We start from the raw sequence: 19,343 nt of genomic DNA, 5'->3' as shown, positions 1-19,343 counted from the left end.
TGTGGCAGGGTCAGAGACTGATGCTTTCGGAATAGAATAAGCATCAGCTTTACAATAAAATGGTACATGCTTTGCTGTTAGTGATTATTATCCTGAATCATTTTGATTTGATCCCATATTATTAGTTTTGTGTTGACATTTGTAACTTACCAGACATCTACTTTGTATTTCCGCACCGTGATCTTTTTTTTGACAGTGATTACTAGTGGGGCAAGGCAGTGGCGCAGTAGGTAGTGCTGTCACCTCACAGCAAGAAGGTTACTGGGTTGCTGGTTCGATCCTCGGCTCAGTTGGCGTTTCTGTGTGGAGTTTGCATGTTCTCCCTGCGTTCGTGTGGGTTTCCTCCAGGTGCTTCGATTTCCCCCACAATCTAAAGACATGCGGTACAGGTGAATTGGGTAGGCTAAATTGTCCGTAGTGTATGAGTGTGTGAATGAGTGTTTTGTGGATGTTTCCCAGAGATGGGTTGCGGCTGGAAGGGCATTCGCTGCGTAAAAATGTGCTCGATAAGTTGGCCGTTCATACTGCTGTGGTGACCTCAAATTAATAAAGGGACTAAGCCGACAAGAAAATAAATGAATGAATACTAGTTTATACAGTTATACAGATTCAATGATCTTGATTTCTGATACACACACACACACACACAAAGTAGAAATATATGATTAAAATAATATTGCTTTTATTCATGTTTACAATAGTTATAACTTGTAGGCATGATACTAGAATTTCCAACTTTGATACGATACCCTCGGATATAAAAATATACCATTTTCGTTATTTTGTGATTTTTGTTTTAAAAATGTATTATTAATTAATATTATTTAATGCAACAGAGCAAACGTACATTAGTATTTATTTATTATTTAATAGGGGTGGGCAAACTCAGTCCTGGAGGGCCGGTGTCCTGCACAGTTTAGCTCCAACTCTAATCAAACACACCTGCTTATAGATTTCTAGTGATCCTGAAGACTCTGATTAGCATGTTCAGGTGTGTTTGATTAGTCATCATCATCATCATTTTCATGCGCTTATCTGGGGCCAGATCGCGGGGGCAGCAGTCTTAGGGTGCTTTCACACTTGGTTTATTTGCCTGGACCGTACCCAAGTTCGATTGTCTCCCCTTGCCACCTCCTCGGTTGGTTTGTGTTCACACTGTCTTTTTTCCTTCTGAACCCCGGTACGCTTGCGTCATCAAGCTGCTGTTTTGTTTACGGCCGCTGCTAGGTGACGGTCTCGAAAGCAAGTGCCGAAATGGAAAGACTTCCGCACATTGCGGTCATTCTGCTTTCACTGAAGCTTTTGATTTTGGACATACATAAAGCAACTCGCGTCCATCTGCCGCAAACATATTATAAACATTCAGAACATCACACAGTGTCTGCAGAAGCTGTTTTTGGAGGAGACAAGCCGACATCACTGTGTATCACTGTGTTTGCCCTGGCTCAGTCCCGCGCGTGTCACCAAGGTACGAAACATGACACACACACACACACACACACACACACACACACACACACACACAAACACAAACACGAACGAATGTTATGAAAACAATAGTTTGTCGTACAGTTGGCTGTTATTTGGTACGATTGCATTCACATCAGAAGTGAACCGTACCAGAGTTCGCATGAACCGTACCCCAGACCACCTCTAGTAAGCTAAACGTACCGTACTATGACGTCAAACGAACCCTGGTGCGGACCAAAAGTGCTAGTGTGAAAGCACCCTTAGGAGATCCCCAGACTTCACTCTCCCCAGGCTCTTCTTCCAGCTCCTCCAGGGGGGATCCCGAGGTGTTCCCAGGCCAGCCAAGAGACATAGGGCCTACTCACACCATGCACGGTTCACTTGGCCGGCCCTGGCCCGGTTGGAAGAGGTGTGCCTGAGCGCGGTTCACTTGGGCTTTGGCACGGTACGCTTGTGTGTGAGTGCAAAACACGACAAAGCCCGAAACTGAAAGCGAGACGTGACTTTTAAGGGGTTGTTTCATATGGATTTATTAATCATTCTTACTGTTCAGTGAACGCAAACTGCCGTAGATTATTAAAGACGCAAACCCCTCACTGCACGACAGCTGCACCTTCAGCAAACCTCCTCATTCCTGCAGCACGAGAGCTTTATGATTGTTTTTGAGCGCCAAAAGTGGCGGATCTGTTCGGCGAAATATCTGACTGCATGTCACCGCATCCCTAAGGACTGTTTGGCAAAATATTTGACTGCATGTCACTGCATAACAAACCGACTGAAACGATATAACTAGAGAAATCTCCACTGTGCTGCTGAGTGAGAGAGCGCTTCTCACTGAACAGCGCAGCAGCGATGACGTAAGCGTGCCGAGGCCCGATATGGTGTGAGTGCGGGCCGTCAGAGGAGACGGGAGGGGGGACAAGCGTGCTTTGGCCCGGTTCGAGGCAACTGTACCTAGTGTGAGTACGGCCTTAGTAACCCCAAGGTTCGTGGGTCTTCCCCGAGGACTCCTCCTGGTGTGACATGCCTGGAACACCTCCGTAGGTAGACGTCCAGGAGGCATCTGAAACAGATGCCAGAGCTGACTTCTCTGGATGTGAAAGAGCAGCGGCTCTACTCCGAGCTCCTCCCGGGTGTCAGAGCTCCTCACCCTATCCATAAGGGTGCGCCCTGCCATCTTGCGAATAAAACTCATTTGGCCGCTTGTATCCGAGATCTTGTTCTATCGGTTCTGACCCAAAGCTTATGACTATAGGTGAGAGTAGGAACGTAGATTGACCGGTAAATCGAGAGATTTGCCTTTCGGCTCAGCTCCTTCTTCACCACAAAGGACCGGTACATCGACCGCATTACTGCTGCCGCTGCACCAATCCGCCTGTAAATCTCACGTTCCATCCTTCCCTCGCTTGTGATTAGTGATAAATGGCAGATTTTAGGCATATAACCAACTTGTTAGTGGTAAATGACTAATACACTTCCATTTATATCTAAAGCATATTTTCAGCATTTATATCAAATATAATATTTTATATATCACATATAACATAGGCTACATGACTCTATCCTGAGCACTATGTTGTATTAAGCGCTTTACACTCATTGGCCGCTTTAATAGGTACACCTTACTAGTACTGGGTTGGATCCATTTTGCCTTCAGAACTGCTTTAATCCTTCGTGGCGTAGATTCAACAAGATACTGGAAATATTCCTCAGAGATTTTGCTCCATATTGACATGATAGCATCACGCAGTTGCTGCAGATTTGTCGGCTGCACATCCATGATGTGAATCATCCATTCCACCACATCTCAAAGGTGCTCTATTGGATTGAGATCTGGTGACTGTGGAGGCCATTTCAGTACAGTAAACTCATTGTCATGTTTAAGAAACCAATCAATTGGTACTAATGGGCCCAAAGTGTGCCAAGAAAATCTCCCCCACACCATGACACCACCAACCACCAGCCTGAACCGCTGATACAAGGCAGGATGGATCCATGCTTTCATGTTGTTGATGCCAAATTCTGACCCGAGCATCCGAATGTTGCAGCAGAAATGGAGACTCGTCAGAGCAGGCAACGTTTCTCCAATCTTCTATTGTCCAGTTTTGGTGAGTCTGTGTGAATTGTAGCCTCAGTTTCCTGTTCTTAGCTGACAGGAGTGCCAACCGGTGTGGTCTTCTGCTAAGATTCAACTCACTGTGCTATCTTGTGATGCATTGAAATGCAAAGCAATGTCTTGTTAAAGACGGCCTTGTCTTATACTACAAAATAAACAAGAAAAACTTATGACTTTCTCCAGGTGCTTCGGTTTCCCCCACAGTCCAAACACATGCGGTACAGGTGAATTGGGTAGGCTAAATTGTCCGCAGTGTACGAGTGTGAATGAATGTGTGTAGATGTTTCAGAGATGAGTTGCGGTTGAAAGGGCATCTGCTGCGTAAAAACGTGCTGGAAAAGTTGGCGGTTCATTCCACTGTGGTTACCCCTGATTAATAAAGAGACTAAGCCGAAAAGAAAGTGAATGAATGAATGAACTTATGAACTTTTTTTCTTTTGATGACTTTGTCTGCATAGAGGTGCATCATTTTTCCTCTCATGCAGCCCAATCTACTTCTCAATCATAGTTCCTCTGTGGCGTTGTGGCTTTTTCAAAGATGCCTTTTTTTTCCATTCCCCTCTCTGGAGAAAAAAACACGCTCAAAGTCATCCGTAAGAGGAAGTGTAATAAGCTGAATTTACTTCCTCAAATGAGCGATAATCTTGGCAAATTCATAGCAGTCATCTTGTAAATTTCTATCAGATTTCCAACCATTCTTTATTATTGGTCCATCATTTGTAAAATTGCAGAGAAGGAAGAGAATATTAGGATCTTGAAACAATATTACAGTTGGTTGGACAAAACAATGTGAACACTTGTGGTTTAGCATAATTTGTGCAGCTTGCAGTGAACATAAAAATATTGTCATTAATAATATTTGTGTTTGTATTCTCCATGTTGTCTATCAGTATAGTATAAGTGGCTTTCAGCTTACCAGCAGCTAGCTCTCTGCATCTCTCACATGGTCGCCCACTGATGGGAGATCACATGGGAAAGCTAGGTTGCTGACGGAAGTGGTGAAGAACAGACCCCTGCCCTTTTTGCACTGTCTTGTTTGTATACAGCGACGCTGCACTGCTTTGGCAATACGAATGTAGTTATTTGTCATGCCAATAAAATGTGAAATGTGAGAGTCGGTGAGTGAGTGAGAAACGTGAGTGAGTGAGTGAGTGAGTGAGTGAGTGAGTGAGTGAGAGAGAGGGAGAGAGAGAGAGAGGGAGGGGGAGACGGATAGGGAGTATGTGCGGGGTACAGTCGGTAGGCAGTTTGTTTGGCGGCTGGCTCGCGCCGGATGGATCTGCATTTTGTTTAACGGACTAAGTCACTTTAACACTTACGTTTACTAACGAGTTAGACAACGTTATGCGATAATATACATATTTTTTCAGTCAGATAAAGATACAAACCGATCGTAGGAAAATGCGCTTCTTCTTTTATTTCTTCACGTTCCTGACTTTCATCATCATCACCGGTCGGTAAAGTTTAAAAGTTGTCTGATACGTATTGCCGTTTTTTCTTTTAAAAATACACGCGTAGATATGTCACTCGATTGTTTATGGAATAAATGTTATTTTTATCAGGTGCTGTGAGTGAGATGGTGGAGGTGAAGCGCGGAGACAACATCAAGCTAAACCTCTATACTCCTCTGGAGAATATTATTCGGGTGACTGTACAGAAAGACGGAGCTGATGTCCTCCGTTACTGTTCATCTTAAAAGAAAAGAGATGGATGCAAAAAATTGAACTCAACAAGATTTTCACTCGAGTCTGGAAAGATTGGCGTCTCTTTAACTTGTCCAGATGCCGACATTAGTGATGAAGGGGCTTATGACATGGAGATCATAGATACACAAGGCATAAGGAGAAATCGGATGTTTAACGTTACAATTATAGGTTAGTATTTTATCATTTATTCCAGTACACTTCCGTAAAATACGTTTGATCCCCATTTGGTGTGTTTAAAGTGTCTTAAGACCTCTGTTGAGGAAAGTAAACTGACAAACCTTTCTAGACCGTGTCCACTTCTAGTAAGAGTTTGTTTTATGTTGGTGTTATTTCATATATATACCACATACATACCACTACCACATACATCACGAACATTCCACTTAACGCAGTGGCAGCCCGCAGATCGCATAAGTGGGCGGGACTGTCTTTCCTTGGTTCACGGAAACATATTGACGTTGATGTAATGTATTCCGGTTTTCATCTCTGCATGGTAAGTACACGTCTTCTGTCATGTAGCCTAAATGGTTAAATTATAGTGCAGTACACCTCACGGGCTACGTATTATGTGTAATTCATTTAATTAAAGGCCTTTAAGGAGATATAAAGTTTTAAAGCCTTTAAAAAATGTTATCTGTGTTAGGGTTGGCGTTTTCCAGGTTGATCGTACAGCTGGTGGTCTTATTCACTTAAAAGAATAATGTAAACTTTAAAGAGTTTCGAGCAACACAGTCCACCACATGAAGTTTATTGATATAAAAGATAACAAAATATATTTTTCTTTGTGGCATGTTCTCTAATTTACATATTCTGGTAATGTTAATGCTAAATATGTACAATATAAAACTTGATTCTTAATCTACTGATCTATACTACATTCTGTTTGCAGATCATTGGCATTGATATATATTCATCACTATGATTCTTTTGGAGCATATTTTCTGTTTTATTTTATTTTACCTCAGTTCTTTCTCTCTTTTGTTTTAATAGATTTGTGCATTTAATAATTTTTAATATATTTATTTACACTTCATGTTCTCTTTTTTTTTTTTTTTGTTTACTTTATAACCCATGCATGAAACTTATGCAAAGGGGAATGTGAGGAGGGGGCATGCCTAGTATAAACATATTTAATTTAACTTTAATATACTGTATGTTAAGCGACATGTTGATGATTGTTGGTTATTTTGTACAGATGCCGCCTAAGATCCTGCAGTGTATCCTACTGAGAGTTGTCACACAGGATGGTGATGGGACATTTCTGCAACTCTCACTGACATCCAGGACCTTCTGAGCAATTGTCATTCATTCATTCATTCATTTTCTTGTCGGTTTTGTCCCTTTATTAATCCAGAGTCACAACAGCGGAATGGACTTTTTATGCAGCAGATGCCCTTCCAGCCGCAACCCATCTCTGGGGAACATCCACACACACACACACTCATACACTACAGACAATTTAGCCTACCCAATTCACCTTTACAGCATGTCTTTGGACTGTGGGGGAAACCGGAGCACCCGGAGGAAACCCAGGCGAAGGGAGGGAGAACATGCAAACTCCACACAGAAACGCCAACTGAGCCGAGGTTCGAATCAGCGACCCAGCAACTTTCTTGCTGTGAGGTGGCAGCACTACCTACTGCGCCACTGCCTCGCCGAGCCATTGTCAGTAATCCAAAATTCAAGAAGCAGGCTGTGTGTGTGTGTGTGTGTACACATGATAAAGAGTACAGAATATGCCAAGCACTTTTTACTGCAGATTGTTACTAATGCTGTAGTGGAATTTCCCTGTAAAAAATATATAATTGTTTTTATGTTTATTAAAGATATTAATCACGAACTGCTGTATCTTAAATTATTATTATTTTTTTCTATAAATTGTCAGTCTTCCTTTTGTACGTGTGCATGTGCATACACAGATGTTCTGTAGGTGAGACATCTGACATCTAAAAAACACAGATCTGCCAGATTTTTACTCGAACCGAGAAAGAGGGACTTTCAACTGACTGTATTGCTTTGTGTTGGTGTTTTACTGAAGATGAAGTTGGTATTTATTTCTCAGGATTTGTCAAATAAAAAAAATCAGAAGTTTACACGAGTGCTGCACTTATTAATGTCAAATTTATTTTCATTAATTTGTGTCCTGATAGATAAGTAATAAATAAAACTGGCCGTTTGTGCCACACTATTAATATAATATTAAGTGTATTTAATATTCTAATTAAATGAAATAGAAAAACAATGTTGTATGTGACTCTTAATAACCAAACAAAATCATTATAAAAATATTTTTAAAGATCTACAGTGCAGAAATGGACACAGAAGGGTTGTTAGAAAGTGGTATTAAAGTATTTACCCTGCATTTACAAATAATACAAAAATAAAACCAAGAAGACTGCATTTTAAATCAGTAATATTAGATTATGAAATTATTTGTAACTTATTAATTAAATTGTAGAACAGATATCAAAACCACCCAGTAGGTGGCAGCAGAGCACTGTCTTCATTCAAATGGAGAAACTGAACAAAACTTTAATGGATTAGTAAATAATAAATAATGAAATTGATTGCATTCATAGATGACACACCATGTAATATGAAAAAAATTAATATAAAATTTTACTCATGCTGGAACATTTACATATAACAGATCAGATACATGTATATTCATAGCAGCATCAAAGTAAAAATAAATCCATTATATGATGAAATAATCTGATTTAATAAGTAAAAAGGTTACAAATGTATACTTCCCTTAATAAATAATAGCTTATTCCTGCTCTTAATAAAACTCAAAGCAGTGCAGTATTGAAAGAAAAACAATTGTACACATGCCTAATATTTTTAATAGACTTAAATCAAAGTATAATTTTAATATTTTCAATTGTAAATTTTCCAGAGAACTCTTCCATTCAAAGGGAAAAAATTAAACTGAACTAAAAACACTGCATTTTTATTTATTTATTTATTTTTTCTCTCTCCATCTTTATTTGTCGTAAATATGCAATATGGATTTGCATTTTGAAGCAAAATAATAAACCATTAAAATATCAGAACTAAAATCACTGCGTTTCTGAAGTGACACCATTGTGAAAAGAGTCTTTTGAGTCTTTTGTAATATTTTTTAGCAGGAAAAATACCATTATGAAATTCACACAACTGTTAACATAATTAACATATAAAACGCTCAGCAAGAATGTCCACTTTTGTGCATTTCTGTGTTTATTAACAATAAAAACAATATTTAAGAAATTGTACATGCATTTCCTGTTTACTGACACCACGTAGTGGGCATTCACGCTATTACGTTTCCACTAACCAATGAAATTACAGATGGGCGTGGCAGAGGGGCTTCTCCAGGATTACCCTTCTCGCTTCCTGAGGGAGAGCGGGAGGGAGGTTGCCGCTTCGTGCAAGACCATGAACTCATGACGTTGTGTTCGTGGAATCAGCCTTAAAGTTGCCATGTGCTGTGAGAACAATGGCACTGTCCTTCCTCCATTTTACTTTCTGCATTCAGATACATCTAACAACACGTTGCAGATCAGCCACATCATTGCTTGAACTGAGAAGGCTGACCGAATGAAAAAATGTTTCGAAATTTGTTCTTTGTAATAGGTAAGAAATAACTTTTTTTGTGCGTTTCACTGTGTATCAGATATTTGTTATCCAACAAGGTTTGTGATTGAAAGGCATGCCACACCATATGTATAAATTCAATGTCACCTTATTACAGGTTTATCGTTACATTAATGTGAATTGTGGAATAGTAACTGTTATACTATTCTGGAAGGACTTTTAAACTTTTAATCAAGCGCTTTCGGCGTTTAAGGTCTGTTTTCTTTTAAAATCAGCGATTTCCACTTTTCATTACAGTTTACACTTCAACATCTGATTAAAGCTTGTGTCTATTTAACTGATTATGTTTTAATTACATTACAACATCGATGCTTTAAGAGGAACCGTATAAAATTGAAAAAAGACACATTAACCGTTCACCGGATTTCTTTCAGTATGGAAAGAAAAATACAACTAAACATCTAAATAAACAACTAAACACAACTAAATAGGATATTTTTTTTTATCCGATAAGATAAAATGTTCATAAAAAACAATGGAAACACTTTTCTTTACTAAAGGTTGTTACTTCCACGCTGAGTGAACGCTGGCATGACCTGCTGCCGACCGGTAATTAAAAAAAAAACATTTTAAATATTTTATTTGTACAACGATCAACACTTATAGTTGAACTGACTTTACTAAACCCTAAACATGAACGATTCTGCTGTCTCCGCATACTTCTGCTTGAGTTTTGTCGATTTTACCTGCTTTGTCGTTGTTTTACCTACGCGACTAAACCGCAGTCAAGTGAGCCGCCACATGAGAACAACCGGTCAAGCTAGCCACCTCCAGTATTTTAATGCACTTCTGTTTGAGGAATTACGGTACAGAAGCTAGAGCAGTCAAAAACCTCACAAAGACATATATTTCAGCGGTTATTGGCCAAATGTGTCTAGTAAAAAGAAAAAATGCATTAATTAAATCATAAATGTATCTTTTAAAATAAATATGAAAATATAGAACATTGAAATACATTTATTGCAGAGTTTTTTGAAGTTTTGCAAAAGTCTGCCAGAATAATTTAACACTGATTGAATTCATGCTTTTTTCACTGATATTAATAATTTCTTTAGACTTGACATGACGTTTATGCCAATTTACAAGGCAAAAACAAAATGAAGTCTGCAAAAACACCTGTTTTTTTACTGCTATTGCTGAGAATTCTGCCATAGTTGACATGAAATATTCAATTAATTCTATTTCAGGATGACCTTGAATCAATTTCCATGCCAAAGGTGATTGGCATTTACAGCTGATTATGGCAGAAAAATAAAGGCAAAGTCTGCAAGAATACATCACTGATCATTTTCTGCTTTTTATACATGCACTAATGAAATTTCTTCAGAGTTGACAAGACATTTCAATAAATTCTAATTCAGGATGACCTTGATTCTTTCCATGGGAAATTTTATTGGCATTTACAGCTGAATATGGCAGAAAAATAAAGTGTGGAGAAGTACATTACATCACTGATTTTTTTTCTTGCTTTTGAGTTGACATGAAATATTCAATGAACTCTGAATCAGGATGGCCTTGACTCTTTACACACCAACTTTCATATAGAATTACTGCTGAATTTGGCAGAAAAATGGAGACAAAGCAAAAAAATTACATCACATCATCTTCTGCTTTATTTACCTGCACTATTGAAATTCTGTTAGAGTTGACAAAAAATGTCTAATCAATTCTAATTCAGTATGCCCCTGACTCTCCCCATGCCAACATTCTTAATGATTTACAGCTGAATTTGGCAGAAAAATAAAGATAAAGTATGGAGAAGTACATTACATCACTGATCATTTCTTGCATTTTCTACTGCTATAATTAAAAATTTTTCAAAGTTGACATAAAATATTCAATAAATTCTCATTTAGGAGGACACTGACTCTTTACATACCAACTTTCATATAGAAATACTGCTGAATTTGGCAGAAAAATAAGGACAAAGTCTGTAAAAATATTACATCACTGATCATTTCCTGCTTTTTCTAGTGGTGTAATTAAAATTCCTTCAGAGTTGACATGAAATAATTAATAAATTCTCATTTAGGAGGACACTGACTCTTTACATACCAACTTTCACATAGAAATACTGCTGAATTTGGCAGAAAAATGGAGTCAAAAAGTCTACCAAAAAAATTACATCACATCCTTTCTTTCTTTTTTTACTGCTATAATTAAAAAATCTTCAGAGTTGACATGAAATAATTAATAAATTCTAAATGAGGATGACATTGACTCTTTCCATGGCATTTTTTTTATTTAGATTTAAATTTATAGCATTTACAGCTGATTTTTTTTAGAAAAATAAAGTGTGCAAGAGAACATTGTGCAGAAGGAAAAAAGATTTATCCAAAACCAATGTTAACCAACTTAAAACGCAGGTTCAGTCATTAGGCCAAAATCATTTACTACGATTTACAAGTTGAAAAAGTTTTCTGAAGCTTGTGAAAATTTGTCTTCAGAATGTTTTTAATTTAAACAGTAGGCTATAGCCTACGTTGCTTTTTTTAGGCCTATATGCACAATTTCCAAAGTGTTTTGAGTATAATGTTAAAAGTAATTTTTAAAAAATAAAAGTAATCACTTTTGTTAAATTTAATTTCTGAAACCAAATGTAATTTTTTAGACAATAAATAAATCATTTGTATCTAGGCTATATAAAAGTAAATGTTATTGTAAGTGGTTTTTATTTTGTTAACAATATACAAAAATATGGAAAATTCTTAATAATATTATAAAAAGAAAGTAAACATCATTCATTCATTCAATTTACGTAGTCCCTGACTAATCGGGTCGCCACAGAAAGGACATATCTTTCAATGTAAATTAAGTAGGCTAAGAAAAAGATGAACAATTGTAAGCAAATAAGCTATTAGTTTGTCCTCAAATGTCCTCATGCAACTCATATTGCAAATTATTGTAGACTAGGGCGTAAGGTGGCGCAGTGGGTTGCATGATTACTTCACAGCAAGAAGGTTGCTGGTTCAAACCTCGGCTGGGCCAATTGGCATTTCTGTGTGGAGTTTGCGTGTTCTCCCCTTGTCCTTGTGGGTTTCTTCAGGATGCTGCAGTTTCTCCCACAAGTCCAAAGACGTGCTATAGGGGAATTGAGTAAGCTAAATTGGCCATAGTGTATATGTGATTGGATGTGTATGGGTGTTTCCCAGTGATGGGTTGCAGCTGGAAGTTTATCCACTGTGTAAAAACGTGCTGGATAAGTTGGCGGTACATTCCACTGTGGCGACCCCGTATTAATAAAGTGACTAAGCTAAAAAGAAAATGAATGAATAAAGAATATGAAATTAGGTGTGTTGTAATGTATTTTAAGATACTTTATATAAAATGTTTACCATAAAACCGTCTGAAACTTAAAATAGACAATCTTATTTTTAAGAGTATTTATCAAAAACATCATGTTAATGCCAAAGCATACAAAGCCATAAGAAAAAATTCTGTTATAATCAGTGATGCATGTTGGCAGTCAAGGTCATTTTGAAGAATAAATTGTTGAACAGTTCTTGCCAACTGAGAGAATTTCAATAAATAGCAGTAGACAAGCAGGAAACGGTCAGTAATGCATTATTGCAGATTTTTATGTTTAATTTTCGGCCAAATTCAGTTGTATAGCTAGAGTTAATATGTAAAGAGTCAGTTTCATACTAAATGAAAATTTATTTATTATTTTCTGTCGACTGTAATAGCAGTAGAAAAGCAAGAAATGATCAGTGATATGCCAAATTCAGCAGTATTTCTTTATTGAATTTTTATTCTTTATTCTTTATTGAATTTATTGAATATTTCATGTCAACTTTGAAAATTTTTTAATTATATGACTTGAAAAAGCAAGAAATGATCAGTGATGTAATGTACTACTCTATACTTTGTCCTTATTTTTCTGCCAAATTCAGCAGTATTTCTACGTGAAAGTTGGTATGTAAAGAGTCAGTGTCCTCCTAAATGAGAATTTATTGATTATTTCATGTCAACTCTGAAGGAATTTTAGTTATATCAGTAGAAAAAGCAGGAAATGATCAATGATGCAATATTTTACAGACTTTGTCCTTATTTTTCTGCCAAATTCAGCAGTATTTCTTTGTGAAAGTTGGTATGTAAAGAGTCAGTGTCCTCCTAAATGAGAATTTATTGATTATTTCATGTCAACTCTGAAGGAATTTTAGTTATATCAGTAGAAAAAGCAGGAAATGATCAATGATGCAACATTTTACAGACTTTGTCCTTATTTTTCTACCAAATTCAGCAGTATTTCTATATGAAAGTTGGTAAGTAAAGAGTCAGTGTCCTCCTAAATGAGAATTTATTGAATATTTCATGTCAACTCTGAAGGAATTTTAGTTATATCAGTAGAAAAAGCAGGAAATGATCAATGATGCAATATTTTACAGACTTTGTCCTTATTTTTCTGCCAAATTCAGCAGTATTTCTTTGTGAAAGTTGGTATGTAAAGAGTCAGTGTCCTCCTAAATGAGAATTTATTGAATATTTCATGTCAACTCTGAAGGAATTTTAGTTATAGCAGTAGAAAATGCAAGAAATGATCAGTGATGTAATTTTTTTGGCAGACTTTGTCTCCATTTTTCTGCCAAATTCAGCAGTATTTCTATGTGAAAGTTGGTATGTAAAGAGTCAGTGTCCTCCTAAATGAGAATTTATTGAATATTTCATGTCAACTCTGAAGAATTTTTAATTATACGACTTGAAAAAGCAAGAAATGATCAGTGATGTAATGTACTACTCTATACTTTGTCCTTATTTTTCTGCCAAATTCAGCAGTAATTCTATATGAAAGTTGGTGTGTAAAGAGTCAAGGCCATCCTGATTCAGAGTTCATTGAATATTTCATGTCAACTCAAAAGCAAGAAAAAAAATCAGTGATGTAATGTACTTCTCCACACTTTATTTTTCTGCCATATTCAGCTGTAAATGCCAATAAAATTTCCCATGGAAAGAATCAAGGTCATCCTGAATTAGAATTTATTGAAATGTCTTGTCAACTCTGAAGAAATTTCATTAGTGCATGTATAAAAAGCAGAAAATGATCAGTGATGTATTCTTGCAGACTTTGCCTTTATTTTTCTGCCATAATCAGCTGTAAATGCCAATCACCTTTGGCATGGAAATTGATTCAAGGTCATCCTGAAATAGAATTAATTGAATATTTCATGTCAACTATGGCAGAATTCTCAGCAATAGCAGTAAAAAAACAGGTGTTTTTGCAGACTTCATTTTGTTTTTGCCTTGTAAATTGGCATAAACGTCATGTCAAGTCTAAAGAAATTATTAATATCAGTGAAAAAAGCATGAATTCAATCAGTGTTAAATTATTCTGGCAGACTTTTGCAAAACTTCAAAAAACTCTGCAATAAATGTATTTCAATGTTCTATATTTTCATATTTATTTTAAAAGATACATTTATGATTTAATTAATGCATGTTTTCTTTTTACTAGACACATTTGGTCAATAACCGCTGAAATATATGTCTTTGTGAGGTTTTTGACTGCTCTAGCTTCTGTACCGTAATTCCTCAAACAGAAGTGCATTAAAATACTGGAGGTGGCTAGCTTGACCGGTTGTTCTCATGTGGCGGCTCACTTGACTGCGGTGCGACTAAGCTGCCAACTTTTGCGTGCACAATGTCCAAGGTTCTGTGCGACAAAAGGCACTTGTGGCTTGTGCTTGTTTGGCGTTTTCTGACGCTTGTCTACCAGCCGCGAAGAGGGTTACTCCAGTACGCGGCTTCTCCGCTGAGTCATCATCTCTCTATGCCTTTGTCATTTGTACTAAGGCCTGCTAACGTTACACTTCCATTCGGACATCGCATTTCTGCACCGCCGGAGATATATTAACCGTGAATTCGGGAGTGTTCACCAAGGCTCATTGACAGTTAATTTTTACCTATTCTCGTCGTCATCCACGAAACACTCACGATTTACAGTCCGGGCCCAAGTAACGTTAGCCAACCTAGCTCGGTCGGCTAACACTGTGTTCTTACTGACAACATCAAAGTTATCGTCGGTCTTTTTAAACATCCGCTCACTTTCGAGCCAGTCGCACCATCCAGTATCTCCTTACTGGCCGGAAACTTCGCAAACTTAGACTTTTTCTGTCAAATGAAGACTTGGCAACAACCAAGTGACTCAATGCAACTCTATGTGCGTTCGACATCATGCAGCGTTGCCCAGACCGATCAAAATCTGTTTTAGGATTTCTCGATGTGTTCTTAATTGTCCTTGTGTTCTCGTGTCAGCCATCGCCAATGCTCAGTTCCAAAACTCAAGACCGCAAAAGGGGGGACCCGTTAAAGAATCCGGTGTTGTACACGGAAATATGTGACCCAGTTAGAAAATTGACTAGCTGTTCAGTAACGTGCTTGCCGCGCGTGCCCGTGCCCGTGCCCGTGCCCGTGCCCGTGACCGCGCAGACTAAAATCAGGAGATCTGCCGTCAAACTAATAAAGGATGTTTTAAATTATGGGATTCAGAAAACTGGTTCATGGAGGAATTTTAATTTCGTCGTGATATTTTGACCATCCAAATACTTGTAAAGACGAATTTAAAAATGTATTCTGTCGCTGTTGCTTCCTGTACACTAGTTAGGTTTCGTTATAAAATTTAGTTGTTATCCAATGTGATACAAAGCTACACACATGTTTATTTGGACAGAGTGATTAACTGAGGTGTAGTGCTGTCAAGATACTGGAATTTCTAAATTCAATACCTCGCAAAATGCTGATATTCAATGGGCTTTTTTAAAACAATTGTATCAAAAATAGTAAAAAAAAAAAATAAAGATTTAAATGCTAGAAATGTGTTTACTTCAAATTTCTTTAGAGGGAGATTTTTAGTTTTCCTCAAAATAGGTTGATGTGGGCATTGTAGCACTTTGAATGCATGTAATGCCTGTTTCATTCACACTTGAGCAGAAATTCCATATATGCCTCACAAAAGTTGTAGAACATTCCAAGAAAACCCAAATATTATGGATGAAGGAATCCAGCTATTGCTGGAGTTGAATGAAAATAAGATCTGAATAAACATAAAAAAGGCTTAAACTGATCATTTACACGACTGTGACAATAAATGTAGATGAAGTCAGAATTATTTGCCCCCTTTCAATTTTTTTTCCTATTTTAAATATTTTCAAAATGATGTTAAAACAGAGCAAGGAAATTTTCACAGTATGTCTGATAATACTTTTTCTTCTGGAGAAAGTCTTATTTGTTTTATTTAGGCTAGAATAAAAGCAGTTTTACATTTTTTAAAAACCATTTAAGGGTCAAAATAATTAGCCCCTTTAAGCTATATTTTTTTCCGATAGTCAGCATAAAAAACTATCGTTATACAATGACTTGCCAAATTACCCTAACCTCCCTTTAAATGTTACTTTAAGCTGTATAGAAGTTTCTTTAAAAATGTCTAGTTAAGTATTACTTACTGTCATCATGGCAAAGAGAAAATAAATCAGTTATTAGAGATGAGCTATTAAAACTATTATGTTTAGAAATGTGTTAAAAAAATAAACAGGGGGGCCCAGGGGCATTAGATATTTTCATAAGAAAGTCGATTTATAATTCGCTGCTAACTGACATAGCATGTTACTGTAGAATATAGCCATAAAATAATATGCTGGATACATTAAAGGGGTGGTCCAGAATGTTATTTTTAAGGCTTGGTTGTGTTAATAAGATGCAAAGCAATGTGTGCTCATGTTTAACTTGAAGGAAATCGTGTTATTTTTTCATAAATCTCACTTTGATTATACACAGCTACTCAGCTAACATGAAAACGACTGTCATATTTCCTAGTTCCTCTAAAAGGCCCACCCTCAAGTGACTCTGATTGGTCATCATCATAATATGCTGTGATACGCCGATCGGCTTCACGTCACGCCCTGACAAGCACGCGCGTTTTGTGTAAACAGTCAGTCAGTCAGTCAGTCAGTCAACACGTGTCTGTAACGAGTGAAAATGGGATGCGGCTCCTTTAACTGTTTCTGTGCCTTTTAGTGTGTTTATGCGTGTATACGATGAAGTATTTGTAACACGAGAAGCGCATGTGCGCGGGAGAGATTTTTATTGTTCTTTTTCTCTCATGCTCGGATTAAGTTATTTTCTGTGGTGACAGAATAAAGCACAAGATGTGAGATGAGACCTTTGTGAGCCTGGATTGATTTGTTTTTGATGTTACACTCCAGTTGGGAAATCATTGCTGTATTTTTTTTAAATCAATGCGTTACAGGACGTCTTTCATGCATATGCGGAATATGCCTGTGTAAGTAACATGAATCGTTCACATATCTTTTGCGACTTTATTGTCCGAGTTGTAAAACGCATAGCATAGCTGCCTATAGAGAGAAATTCTGCCGTCTCACACAGAGAGACGCAGGTGCTGGCCAAGAGTGCGTGTATGTGTATGTGTGTGTGTGCGTTTACAGCCGTTTGATAAATATAGATTTGTAACGTTAGCTAAGTCGTTAGCGGTTACCATAATTTCCCGTTGTTTACATCTTTGCTACAACACACCGTTAAAGTTAGACACTGTACATGTCATGATCAATTTTAACAAATAAAAACACTTACAGGTCATGACTCAGAGTTCACAGCGTCTCCTTGCTCCATCTTTGAGGAGATTTTAACTGAATCCAGCACTGAACTGGGAGAGATTCTGGAAGCTGTGTTTTGTCAAATCATGCTTGCTATGTATTTTATAGTTCTCTGGAACATAATTAATATTGAACTGTAAGCACTTCTGTGTTTGGGTCGTGTCATTTGGAAGCCCAACAACAGAAACAGAACAGCTCTGTGGAAACAGCAGGATGGCATTTCTCTCTCTGCAGTAACGTTACAGCGCCTCTGGCCATGGCCTTTACCTGCGCAGTGTGGGATGCGCAATAACGAACTTTTGTGATCTCACAGGGGGCGGAAGTATTTTTTGTAGTCCCCAAAATTCGTTAATTGTAGGCGTTGCTAAGCTAACTCTGTACAAATCAAGGTCTCCCTTTGCATTAAACTTTGAATATTTTACATTCAGAGATGCTGTTTATGTTCACACAGCTACATTACACATCAACGGAAGTTTAAAATATAATATCGTAGTGGACCACCCCTTTAACTCACTGTGATTTAACTATTACAGAAACAGATGTGACTGGCTATATCATATCTAAAGATGTCTATATATATATATATATATATATATATATATATATATATATATATATATATATATATATATATATATATTAGGGCTGCACGATACATCGTTTCAGCATCGAAATCGCGATGTGCGCATCCGCGATAGTCACATCGCAGGAGGGTGCGATGCAAAAAAAAAAAAAAAAAAAAATTATATATATATTATGGGTGGAGCCGAACCGGAATACGGTATTCGGAAAAGCAGGAATAGCGTGTTTTTACGAATACTTATTTCAAACAATACTTGATAAATTATTTGTATTTGGGAACAAGAAAAACATTATATCAAAAAGCTGCGTTTCCTCATGAGACCGCACTGCATGCCCGCGTGAGTGAGTGAGTGAGTGAGTGAGTGAGACGTTCAGGAGTCGGTGGGCGGGGTGGGGCCGGGGTAATATTATTTCCTAGGAGACTGAGCAGGCTGCTTCTCTATACAGCAACAGAGAAGGCTTGGCAGAGCGAAAAATACTTTTCTGCATTACTATTTTTGTTTATTTTATCATACTAAAATAACACGTGACAGAAGTTCACTCAAAAGTGAAAGTTCTTTCTGTTATTTACTAACACTCCCGTCATTCCTACTACTTTCAGAACATAAATTTTGATATTTTACCATATGAAAATGCAATGCAGTTATGAAAATTGAGAAATTAAAGCAATACAGAGATCTGGTCCCCGTGTCAGGTCAGGGTGCACCTGTAACCTTAAAAACGCAGACGCGGCGGAGGCGCACTAAACTCACACGGGAAAGAACTGCCCAACAAACACATTTACGTTGTAGCGATGTCTGCACAACGTTGTATTTTTTTCAAAGGCAACGTTGCCGCTTACGTGCTCGCTACATTGTCACAACGTAGAAATGTAAGACGTGAGAAGGCTGTAGCAACGTTGTCGTGCGACATTCAGCAACCGCGAGGCGGCGTTCTTACTACTTGTATTAATATTTTTTGTGGCAGTTTATCAATACTGCCTAGAATACAGGATAAGCAGCAATTCTTTTCCAGTATTGCTTAATATGAAATATTGTTCATTTATTTTTCCTATTTAATTTAACAACTGCATGTGTAAACTTTAAAGTGTAAATAACACACAAATGAATATAATCAAACTTTTTATTATATATATTTCACAACATTTAATACATACAGTACACCTCTAATTATAAACAAACAGTATAAAGTTTAGATTATATATATATATATATATATATATAT

The 19,343-nt window shown here is 37.2% G+C and overlaps 2 protein-coding genes and 1 long non-coding RNA gene across 3 annotated transcripts in view; all 3 read left to right on the top strand.

The window, feature by feature from the left end:
• The first annotated feature begins 4,831 nt into the window (after positions 1–4,831).
• LOC137489155 (uncharacterized) lies at positions 4,832–7,383 on the top strand. Its single transcript, XR_012398812.1, has 3 exons — positions 4,832–5,039; positions 5,149–5,460; positions 6,488–7,383. It is a non-coding gene; the product is annotated as an uncharacterized lncRNA (long non-coding RNA).
• Positions 7,384–8,679: 1,296 nt separating this feature from the next.
• LOC108181393 (interferon-induced very large GTPase 1) overlaps positions 8,680–19,343 on the top strand; it is an 85,019-nt gene continuing 74,355 nt past the window's right edge. The window contains 1 exon segment of the mRNA XM_068216960.2: positions 8,680–8,910. Coding sequence (XP_068073061.1) covers positions 8,883–8,910 — 28 coding nt within the window. The 5' untranslated portion in view covers positions 8,680–8,882.
• Positions 8,803–19,343, top strand: part of zgc:174862 — a 31,570-nt gene continuing 21,029 nt past the window's right edge. The window contains 1 exon segment of the mRNA NM_001122622.1: positions 8,803–8,910. The gene's annotated coding sequence lies outside the window, so the exon portion shown is untranslated.

Source organism: Danio rerio, chromosome 23, assembly GCF_049306965.1.
Source record: "Danio rerio strain Tuebingen ecotype United States chromosome 23, GRCz12tu, whole genome shotgun sequence".
Lineage (NCBI taxonomy): Eukaryota > Metazoa > Chordata > Actinopteri > Cypriniformes > Danionidae > Danio > Danio rerio.
The sequence above is the reverse complement of the archived record's forward strand: the minus strand, read 5'-3'. Positions and strand labels throughout refer to the sequence as shown.